The sequence below is a fragment of the Mytilus californianus genome, unplaced genomic scaffold, assembly GCF_021869535.1.
Source record: "Mytilus californianus isolate M0D057914Y unplaced genomic scaffold, xbMytCali1.0.p SCAF_46, whole genome shotgun sequence".
Taxonomy (NCBI): domain Eukaryota; kingdom Metazoa; phylum Mollusca; class Bivalvia; order Mytilida; family Mytilidae; genus Mytilus; species Mytilus californianus.
The window spans coordinates 1,472,550-1,485,335 of NW_026262697.1; the positions used below are offsets into that span (position 1 = coordinate 1,472,550).

A 12,786-nucleotide genomic window follows, 5' to 3' on the forward strand; every position below is an offset into this window, starting at 1 on the left:
TAAGACTTCGATAGCTCATAAAAGGTCATTTGCTTAAATTTAAGCAGATTCTTGATTTCTTTTCTTTCGATTTGAGACCCAAATAATACCAATGCAAATATAAGGTAAAAGCCCGAATCAGCCTTTCCTGCCAATTAAAAAAAAATTAAATATCTCGAAAAGGAGCTCCATAACCTATCAATATGTTTAGCTTATTCTGTTCCTTAACTTATGCTCTTCTGACTTATAGTTTCAGTTTTAGATTCTAGATTTCTTTAAATTTCACTGAAGTACATCCTTAAGGTAAATCGGGGGTTTTAATTTTTTTTTTCATCGGTCAAATTTTTTTCTCGAAAATAATCATATTTGATGAAGAAATGGAATTTATTTGGGAGACTTTTTATTGAGATAAAACAAAATTCATGATGGTAACATTTTCTTAATATGCACCAATTCAAAATTTTGATCTTTATCATATCAAGAGGATATAACTTATTTTTATTAAGAGATGTAAGGTAAATTTACCTTATTTGTCATATAGCAAGAAACCGTGTAAGGTGATCCAACTTTTCTTTTTATTTCCTGAACTCACATTGTATGTGCTATTTCATTTTGAAATCTTAATATTCTGTTTCCTTTAATGCATTTTATATGTTTAATCTTTACAAAATCTGTCAATTCTTCACAACCTGTGCATAAAAAATGCTAGGTGCCCTATACTTTTAATCATAGTTTTAAAAATAGCATTATAAAGACTGCATTTTGGCAAAGTATTCACAAATTTCGCCATAGACCAACATCCAACTTAAATTACATTTTACACATTTTTTTTACAATACTGTGTACAAATGTACTACTTCTTAAATACAAGTATATTTTACTTTCCACACATTTTCACATATATTTATATTGTCATATGTTTAACTGTCTACTCATGTAAGAATTCTAAAAACATATTTTACTTTCTGCAAAGGTCATTAAACTTGTTAATTATTTCTACAGATGTATTACTGTCTAAAAACGTATTATATTATTTCTACAGACGTATTACTGTTTCTATAAACCTATTATATTATTTCTACAGATGTATTTACTGTCTTCCTGTATTTAACCTTTTTAACCTATTTTGTAATGGTTGTAATTGCATTTTCATCATTTGATAAACTTATACACAGTGAGACAAAATTAACCCTGTCAATCCTCCTGTTATTGGAAATTCAAGGTTCATTGTCATTGGTGTATTCTCCAACAAATGTTGAAAACCTTTTAGTGTTTTGATTACAAGTTGGAATAATGAAAGATATATTTATCACAGTTTATTGGAAACGTACAATGTTATACCGTAACATTAATTGGAATTCAATTCTTACCGTTGAGTTACACTGATACGTACTTTTTAAAGTTTATATTTACCTTGATATGTCTTACAAAACAAACACTACTTGATAATGAAAATTTAATTCTTTATAAGAGCAGACATTTAACTTCAAGATGAAAACCGTTTAAAGAATCTGTCAAGTATGATCAATTACAAGTCGAGAAACTTATTCACTATTTAAGCGAACGTAATTGACGCAGATTAATCAGATGAATTGTGCATTTTCGTTCCTCGCATCTCAATGAGCCTCCTTCATTATTTTGTAACATCAAAATCTTATGAAAAATGATATTGTCCAATTACAGAAGTAAATGAGTCGAAAAGATACAGAGAAAACAAGACAATTTAGAAGTAATAAATCGCTAATGGTATACGAAAGCCATATCGGCGTCATAATCGAGCTTCCCTAAAAAGCAATTTGAAGTGGTATGGTAAAGGTAATTGGCAGATTGTAAAGAAATAAATAGATTATAAGAACGTGGATACAGATCGGATCAGATTAACATGGGACAATAAAACACCATTTACCAAACTAGGAATCGATCCTGCGAAGTTTTATTGCATTCTGTCCGAACCGGTAAACGAATGGCTATCACATGTTCGCTGTACCAGGAAAATACATTTTATTACGTCGAAAGTTATAAACTTTGTAATCTGGCGAATATTTCACAAGGTCTACATACATTTTGCTTTCCGTCTGAATACACATCATCTTGGAATGTTTGATTCAGACCTATAACTAGAAAAACATGTATATCTTATTCATTATTCCAGCTTCTAATGATCATTGTAATCTTTTATCAACACAGTAACTCTGATTTACACCTTACTGCACTATCTAATCCAATAGATTGAATAAAATTAAATGACAAATAATGAGCAATTGGATACAAAAATATAGACACAAGGAATATACAGAACCAATCTGTACAATATATAAACCCAAAAGTTAAAATACAAAACCCATCTGTACCACAAAGAAAGGCCAACAGGAAAATTTTAAACCAATCTGCACTATATACAGACAAAAACAGGAAAAAACAAAAGTAATCATATAATTTGGAGTTTAGTATGACGTCCATTATCACTGAACTAGTATACATATTTGTTTAGGGGCCAACTGAAGGACACCTCCGGGTGCGGGAGTTTCTCGCTGCATTGAAGACCCATTGGAGGCCTTCGGCTGTTGTCTGCTCTATGGTCGGGTTGTTGTCTCTTTGACACATTCCCCATTTCCATTCTCAATTCTATTACCATATAGGGATGTTATCAGGGAAAAACATAACCACTCTGCATCATATAAACCACCTTCAACGGAATACAGTACCCTTAATCACTTACTAAACACTCCACCATTGAATTAAAGGACCCATGTATACAATTTAGAGATGGAAATATGATACATTTCATTATCTGAAAGATTCACAAAAAGAAAACAGACGCAATCTTAAGAAACAAGTGAGAGGTTTAGCTATCTATAAAACCAGGTTTAATCCACCATTTTCTACACAAGGAAACGCCTCTACCAAGTTAGGAATATGACAGTTGTTTCCCTTTCATTAATAAACTCATTTGCACCATAGAAAACCATAATCAGGGAAACCCATTTGTACAATACAGAGAAACCAACATGGAAATACTAAACCCATATGCAGCATATAGAGACTCCACAAGGGAAATAAAAAACCCAACGAAAATAATAAACTCATTCTACCATACAAAACTATCATCAAGGACATACGAAACCCATCTGCACCATAAAGAAATACCACAAGGGAAATAATAAACTCATTTGCACTATATTAAACCATCATTAGGGTAATACAGAATCGATCTGTAAAATATAGAGACATCAAAATTGAAATACTGAACCATCTGCAGCATATAGAGACACCACCAGGTAAATACAGAACCCATTTAAACGACAAAGACGCAATACCAGGAAAATGCAAAACACAATTGCATAATTAAAACCATCATTACATAAAATACAGAACCCATCTTTACCACATAAATAAAACAACATGAATATATCAACAATGTATATCGTATAGATACACACCCATGAAAATGCAAGATACACCTATTGACCACTTAGAGACACCACCAGGTAAATACAGATTCACGATTTACAGCACAGAAACACCAAAGGGTAAATATATAAACCATCTGTACTATATACGCAGTGAAAGCAAAAAAGATATAAAGAACACATCTGTGATAAGGAACTTTCCGTTTTGAATTTTCCTTGGAGTTCGGTATTTTTGTTATTTTACTTTTTTCTGTAACATCAGGAAATTTAGAACCTATCCGATCACATAAAGAATCCAACATGGAAAAAAATGGAACGAATATTTATAATATATAGAGACACAACCAAGTAAATGCATAACCTATCTGTATTATTTTGAGACACACTCATGGAAATACGCTACCCTTAATTACCTTAAAATGACACCAAATAAGTACAGAACCAATCTACCAATCTTAACAATTTCAAAAATACCACCTTTGAAACACGGAACCAATTTTTACAAGATAAAGACACCATCAGGGAAATACAAAATCCATCTGCAACATAAATCCCACCATCAGGGAAATACAGAACAAATATTTACAACACTGGTACACTAACAGGTGAATGAATTAACAATGTGTACCATTTAGAGATCTAAACAATTATTATCATAATTACGTGTTATAGTGTTTTTTTGTTGTTGTGTATATTTTAAACCTTTACTGTTTAGTCCATTTTTGGTAATATGCTTTTGGCGTGGCCCGGTATTTATACATCCCTCCATTGTGTTATTGTACTATAGTAATTTTTTGTATTCTTGTGTTTCATTTTTTGTCTATAGAGTGGTCTATATGCCATTTGGTTTTCTTTGTTGACATAGTTGTTTGTTCTTATATTGATTAAGATTAGAACACAATGTTGACTGCTGTACTGAAATTTTAAAATTTCTACCTATTATATATTTTGCTCACTCATTGTAGTTAGTAAAATGGAATCCTGTACTAAGTCAGGAATATGACAGTTTTGTTCACCTCATTTGATGTGTTTTGGCTTTTGCCATTGTATAAGGGACTTTCCGTTTTGAATTTTCCTTGGAGTTCGGTATTTTTGTTATCTTTACTTTGTAAATGCCCAACGCACTTCTTAACAATATAAAGATACCGTCAGAAAAAATACATCACCAATCTTTACCAAACAGCAATGACTAGAGCTATCACGATTCGATAGTATAGTGGGAATTTACTTAACTAACTGTATGAGTGAAAACTATTAACACGAATACTTTAAACATGTACATGTATCTAATATCACGTGATATTATGATTAGACGGGATATTTTCCCTTGTTGGTCACCTCTAGCCAAACTTCAGATTAGACATTAGTGAGATATGGCGGACACGGTATTATATAATTTCGTTAAACAGGATATCGTCCAAGAAGTACAGAACGCAGTATCTGCTTCGCAGCAAGATACGCTTATTCAAATCAGAGTTTAAATGTATAACAGAATATCAACATTTCAAGGAAATATCCAGCAGTCTCAACGTGATATGAGTCAATCCAAGATGTCGAATATTAAAGAAACGTATTCAGACAACTGTACATTCCAGCAGAAAGGAAACAAAAACCAATACAGACTTAAAGTCAAAATAATGACGAAGCTGACTTATTTTTGTTGGGCTATCGGCTATATATAGATTGTAGTATTTTTTCGAAATGCCCCAAGAATAATTTAGTAGAGTTTATACTGATATGTATTAACCTTTTGTACCATATAAACTCAACTAAAAGTAGAGACAAAGAATCTGAACCATAGAAACCCCCAACAGGAAACACAGAACCCATCTTAACAACAGAGAAACAGCAATATGGAAATATATAAACTTTCTGTTTTAAATTGAGATACTACCAGGAAAAAACAAAACGCACTTTTATCACATAAAGACACTACCAGGGAAATACAAAACTAATCTTTACCACCAAGAAACACCCATCAGGAAAATACAGACCCTTTCATTACATTGCAGATACATAAAAAAGGGAAATATTGAACCAATTTGTACCGTAGAGTCATGACCAGGGAAATATGGAACCAATTAGAACTATTAAGGGACACCAATAAAATAGTTTACCTTTAACTATATATTCACCAAAAAATACAGGACCAATCGTATCAATATCAAGAAACTCATCAGGGAAATACGGAACCCATCTTTGCCAAATACAGACAACACTATAACATTTAAACTTACACGCAACAAAACAACCACCAACAGAGAAATACAGAACCAATCTGTATCTCATAGAGATAAATACCAAAGTAACACAGAGACAATACCTGAGACTATCCAGATCCAATCTGTATCACCTACAGACAATATCAGATAAATTCATAACCAGTCTTTACCATAAAAACTGTATAACTTGAGCATATAACTAATTGTCAGGTTGCAACTATTTATTTCTATCGTTTCATCCTACAAAAATACAAACACTAAGTCCTACAGTTCTAAATAAAAGACAATTACAAAATATACTTCAAATCAAATTAACCATATGCGTATTTGATGTTTATATACATTTCACTTAAAAATTAACGATTCGACCCCCGATTGTCCAAAGCATAGATATATGAAGGTTATTTCAGCGTTCCATATTTTTTTCCCAAACATTGTTCCAAACAACTTAATATTCTATTTAGTATCATTGTACTAAATTTATAAAAACTGTTCCAAATATTTATGTCTAAGATACAAAAACCACCATCAGATATGTATCATAAAGAAACACCACCAGGAAAATGCAGAACGCACCATTTACCACACATAGACACCATCAGCTATTTACAGAATGTATGTTTTAGCACACAGAAATATCCAAGGGGAGATAGTTTTTCAAATAAACAGAGCACCAAAAAGAAAATAAAGAATCCTTCTGTACAATATAAAACGCCAATAAGGAAATTTAAAATCTATCATAACAACACAAAGATTCTATCAGGAAATACAGAACTTATATTTACAATAAATAGAGACACCAACATTAAAACACATTACCCATCTGTGACATACAAATGCACCACCAGGAAAACAAAACCTACCTTTCCCATAAACAGACTCCAAAAAATAAATACTTAACCCATCTATACCACAGAGAGACACAAACAAGACAATTCATAACTAATCTGTACTATATAAAGACATAAGGGGAAAGCATAACCCATCTTCACCTTTTAAGGACAATAATCGTGAGTTATCAACCCTTCCTTCCCATTTAGAGACACAAACAGGGAAATACAGAACCCGTCTGTACAAGATAGACATAATAACAAGCAAATTCAAAAGCAATCCGTACCATATAAGGACATCATCACGGAAATACAGAAATACAGAGAATTATAAAACCTTTTTTTTTATCATACACACAGACTATCAGGGAAATACAGAACCCACATAGAGACACTTACAGGAAAGTTCAAAAGTATTCTGCACCATAGAAATACACCATATTTTTTTCAAGAACCGAACTTTACCACATAGAGACACCAACAGGAAAATTCAGAACCAATTTGTACCATATAAAATAAGTATAAGAGAAACACAATCTTTGCAATAAAAACGCCACCAAGGAAATAAGGAGTCCTTCATTACCTAATAGAGACGACACTTACAAGGAATACATAGCATATCTGTACCATATAAAGACAACTAAAGGGAAAAAAACAGAACCCATTTGTATCATTTAGAGACACTACCAGGGAAATACAGAATAAATCTGAACTATATAAAGACATCACCAAGAAAATGCAAATCCCGTGTTGTCCTAATATATAGAAACAACAACAAAAGAAATCGTTTACGATCTAAACCATGTAGAGCAACCAACAGGGAAAGACAATCTAGAAAAAAACTGCTTATTTTCTTTAGAAAAAAAGAACTGTTATCATTTTGTCTTTTAATTATTGAAAGAGTTCATGAGGTGTCTAGTAATAATAAATATCGAATGCACACTACAACCAATCATGATAAGCCATAATATCAATTATGAATATCATATACTCTTCAATGACTACTTCCATGTTACCTAATTGATCATTGTAGCATATTTGGGTATTTGATATTTTCTAAAATCAAGCACTTCATGGTGCAATAAAGGTACAAGCATATATGGCACTAATGTACCAACATTTGAATGTTCTCTCATTACACTCAAAATTTATGAAACCCAATCTAAAAATAGAATATCCCCCCCCTCCCCCTATTTCTAGACATTTTTGTTGTACTGATCATTAGGAACAGAATATCCTGTCTACTCACTTCCATGATTTTTTAAAGATAAAAGACAATGATTACATTTCTACAAAACCGATCCAAAATGTTAATGCTCCGATGAAATTTGGAACACTACTTCAAAACGCATGAAACAAACTATATCATTTCAAAATATTAGAAACGTAGAAATATTTGTATTTTAGCATTTAACACCGTCTTTTTTTAAGGTAAAGCTACAGTAAATGGGCTATGTCACAGATTATGGTTAATCTTTTTATATTCTGAAATATAACTGAATGAATTCTTTCAAGATAGTTGAAGACTTGTATAGAAAACGCACAAAACTGGTGTAAAACGTTCTTAAATTTGTCTTCAAATAACCAAATTTCCATTTAGAAAACAGATTTTTCTGTAATATATATATTTTGCTGATACATAAATGTTCGTTTGCTTGAAATTTCTGTTTGATTGATATAAAATATTTATGTGGTCAACGGCTTCGTTTTATTTTAGTGTATTAATCAATCTTTTACAAAGTTAGTAGAAAAAAGACGTTTTACGGCTAACAATTTGAAGACTTTACATTTTATTCGACGTATATCGTCCACCTTTTGTGGTACTTTTCACATATAACACAAATTTGAATGGATGTATACCGTAAAAAAGAAGTCCGTGAATCTAATATTTTTTTCATTATTAAAACGAAAAATTTATGTATCATTAATATATCATTCGTTACAAAAAATGTATCGATTTGTAATTACAGATTTAATGATTTTAAGACAAAATTAAGGACGCTTATTGCAGAATTTATTTGCATTCTATACACCTATTTCGAAAAAATCTTTCAGTAATATATCGGCAAATAAAAGATAAAATTGCATTAATTTTTTTCGATTTTCAGTCAAAGTTCAACGAGCAAAGTTGTATGCTAAAGTTTACTCAAATCTGTGACATAACCCGTTCACTGTCCTTTTACCTTAAATTCAAAATATCTTACCTAGCTTAGCATTTTCTACTTTGGAATTTAAGCCAATACTTAAAAGTCTTAAACGTGTAGTTAATATATGTCATTTTTCACTGATTTTGGTTATTAAAATTACAACACTTCTGTCAAGATCTACATGTTTGAAAAGCGAAATGTATATCCAAATTGTAAATGTGTTTATGTTTTTTCAAACAAAATAAAAGAAATTCAGAAAAGGTTTTATTCTCTTCATACGACATCAATATATAACATGTAAGGAAAATCATGTTATGATCGTTAGATTGTGTAGGCTTTACAGCTACGTTGGATAACACTACATATTTTATAGGCGATATGTAAGGAATATTATAATTATACTATTGAATGTAGTATACTATAGAATATATCATGACAATTATCAATCATACTGGTATTGAGGTCAAGATTGTGTGTATTCAATTTATTACACATCTGACTGGATATACAAAATCTTTACCTCAATAATGCACCTATTATTTATTTTGATCAACACTACATTAAATCATTCTGTTAATTTTTTGTGTGAAAGGTGACTGATTGATATGATTTGGGTTTTTAGAAAAGACTAAAATAAAATATGTATAAAGAATACAACCCGATTTTATTTCAATTGTGAAATCAGTGTCATAATCATCTGACATACGTTAATGATTAAAGTCTATTTAAGTTACAATTATCAGTAATTTGGTTGAAACATTAAACACTATTGCATAACTCTACCATGAACATTTTCTGCAATACATTTATTTATATATTCCCTATTATGCTGCTATTTGACAGTAATTGGATTTAACTCAGTATTAGGTTTTGTACATGTATATTTGAATACAGGGAATGTATTTTTCCTTAATGAAGAATGAACACCAATTTGGATAAGAAAAAGTTATTTATTTTTATTTTTGTTGTTGTTGGGAAAGTGCATTTTAATGCCTCTTTAGAAAATTATTAAGCCAATTATTAATGATGGCATATAAAAAAATGCTACACGTTTGAAGATTTCCTTTAACACTCTTGTTAAAATCTTAAGTTTCAAATGTTTCTAAAAAAAAAGATGTTATGTCTCTACCCTTAATGATATGATTATCGTCACCTTAAGGCAGCTGTGGCGTTCCGTAGTGTAGATATGACAGCTGCATCAGATGACACTTTACATAAACCACTGAATGTAAGGATGATATTATTATATTTGTAGATTTCATAGCTTATAAATTAACAATACATACAAAAAAAAACATGACATGCAATGGTAAAAATGTTGTTGAATTTTGTAGATTTGACTACTTCATTAGATAACAATACATTCGCATCTACAGAAAAGCAGTTGATTAAAGCACTCCTGGATCGGTATGCAAAGTTTGGTAGAATAGGACGACCGGTAATGAAGACAGACGAGAGTATAGATGTAGAGTTTGGTATGTCTCTTATACAAATACTCGATGTGGATGAAAAAAATCAAGTATTAGAAACTAATGTTTGGTTGACATACGTAAGTATATAGTAAATAATAGAGTTTAATTAAAGAAGAGGAGAAGATACATGAAGGCGACAAAAATCACATGTCTAGGAAAAGAGACAATACCGTTGTAAAAAGACAGACAATATGAAAACACAAAATAGTCTATAAAACCACAAGAAAATAAATGATTTAGTAACTCAAACCCAAAAATATTTTCATTTTCTGACAAATTAGCAGTTTGATAGAGATTCATTGATAAGGATTTAACACTGCATATCTCGTCGGATAATACAAGGAAAAAAGTTTCATACTATGTTGTCAGTAAACTCTAAAAAGAAATAAAAATTGGGAAAATTATAGAGATAAAACAGTGAATCCTTAAAAAACGATCTGTTTCATTTATTTTTCATTGATTTTTGAATATACCAATCGGATTTTTTCAAATGAGTTAAAAGGTTGCACAGCTAGAAATAAACATGCAACATTAAAGTGTTTCTTAGAAACGCAAATTGTAATTGCAGTTAATTGGTATTTAGAAACATTGAATATCATTTGAAAAAATGATGTTTATGCTTAAAACCTAGATATACACACAACTACAGAAATTAATATTAAAAAACTGACATATTAAATGAAAATCATTTTTCTTGTGACCTTCACCTTGTGAACAGAGTAGGTTCATAATGATCAGCCTTTATGTATTGTTTTGTGAACTAGCTTGTCTGGTCATCGTTTTCGATTTTTGCCATTGCGTTGTCAGTTTCTTTTCAACTTTTGAATGTCCTAGATCTTCATTTCACCCCTTACAAACGTAGAATGTATCTACAGATTCAGAGACTTCATAGGTGTTTTGCATAGATTCTCTCTGCAGCAAAAAGTTAATGATTTGCGCAGATGAAAACTAAAACAGGTAATCAGAAAAAAATGCGGCATACAAAATTAAATGTCAAGGGATAGAACTCAAATTTTGCATAAAAACGTTAAGAACAAACAATCTACATACTTTTACACTGATAACTCATGTATGATGAAAACAAACAAAGCATACATTAAACAATCTACATACTTTTACACTGATAACTCATGTTTGATGAAAATAAAGCACACATTTAAGCAACAATAGTGAACCGATGATCCAATTTCATGTGTTACTATTTGTGATGAATTTATATTGTTTATGTTTTAAATAGTAATATTTATATTTTGAGTATCTTGATGAACGTTTTTTTTCTACCATTTACCAAATTTAATTAATAATACTAAAACACAAATGTATCATGAAATTAGATTGCTTTTATCTATTATTGTTAAATCATGAAAACTTATGTATGAAAAAACTTACAAGGAAAAGATATGGTCTTTGTGTTTTCCAAAAAATTTCACTGTTATAAAAAACCCAAAATGATCTTTTTACTGTATCATTGTCTTTCCAAGAAGTCTATGATGTTTGAATGAATTAAGTTTTGAAATATTAGAAATATGTTTCAACCGCTGCTTTAATATTATTAAATTTGAATTAAGGATAAAACATTACAACATGTGAACATGAAGCTTGAGCTTTCTAATTAGATACATCGATCGTCTACCTTTAGACAATTATAGATTCCAAGTTTATTAATTATTCATATTAAACCTAAAGCTTGTACTAACGTTTTTACTTATAAAAATTAGTCCCGTACATTTTTGTAAGAGGATTGTATAAAAATTAGCAAAGTTCAGTTGAAAAGGCCACGCCCTTTGTTTATGAAAGAACCAACTGTTTGAAGGATCTGTATGTGGTCTGTTGTAAGGCAAAAAATACTACACTAGATTAGTTTTCAACAACTATATATTTATTACTTCAATCAACAATATAATAATTCCATGTATGTGTTGTGAGGTTCTAACAATATAATAGCTTATTTTTAATCAGATCATCGACTTAAAGATGCCTAAAGATAGCTATTTATTTGATAAATTAAGGAACTATTCCAACTTAATATTTTTAAGTAAGTTAAGAATTTAGAGTCTCCTAATATCTGCGATTTAAATCAGATTTAATAATTTGACATATACTTTGCTTTTGCTTGAATAAGTTGCTGACATTTGAAGTCAAAGAAACACTTCCAAATTTTCTAGTTTCTTTATTCTTCAATACAATTTTAAACACCACAGCTAAGTATGGATATGCAGTGCTAGTAATTGCGCTATCGTAACCATATATATTTGGATGAAGATGGAATTGTTTTACATAGCTTGTCCATTAAACAGATTCACGGTAACCGGACGCCATAAATGTATAATGACTTCATTTTGTGTTAGTGAAAGACAGCAGTAATAAATAAATTTCTCAAATGTACTTCATGGATTTTCATCGATTGAAAACAACATTTTGTCAGTTTTAAGCCTTTTTATAGATAGAATCAAATGTTTCAAGCCGTTGAAGCAAGAAAACGCATCACACCATTACTAAAATTGTGTAAATATCAATTACAACGTTATAAATCTTATCAACGAGCGTATAACATTAAACAAATGACACTGATGATCGGATTCTGTGTGAAGCTTTTGAGTACATGTCGTAAGGTTAAATGCATTTTATACGAAAAAGAGTCATCGTAAATCATGCGCGTGTCTAATAAGAGACAGAATCAGTTCCAATCATATTCGAACACAAATTCCTAGTTTGCACAGTGCGAA

The 12,786-nt window shown here is 30.5% G+C and overlaps 1 protein-coding gene across 1 annotated transcript in view; it reads left to right on the plus strand.

The window, feature by feature from the left end:
* LOC127700018 (neuronal acetylcholine receptor subunit alpha-7-like) overlaps positions 1–12,786 on the plus strand; it is a 47,310-nt gene that overhangs the window by 19,915 nt on the left and 14,609 nt on the right. The window contains exon 2 of the mRNA XM_052203456.1: positions 9,923–10,137. Within this exon, the coding sequence (XP_052059416.1) occupies positions 9,923–10,137 (215 nt within the window). The remainder of the gene's footprint in view (positions 1–9,922; positions 10,138–12,786) is intronic.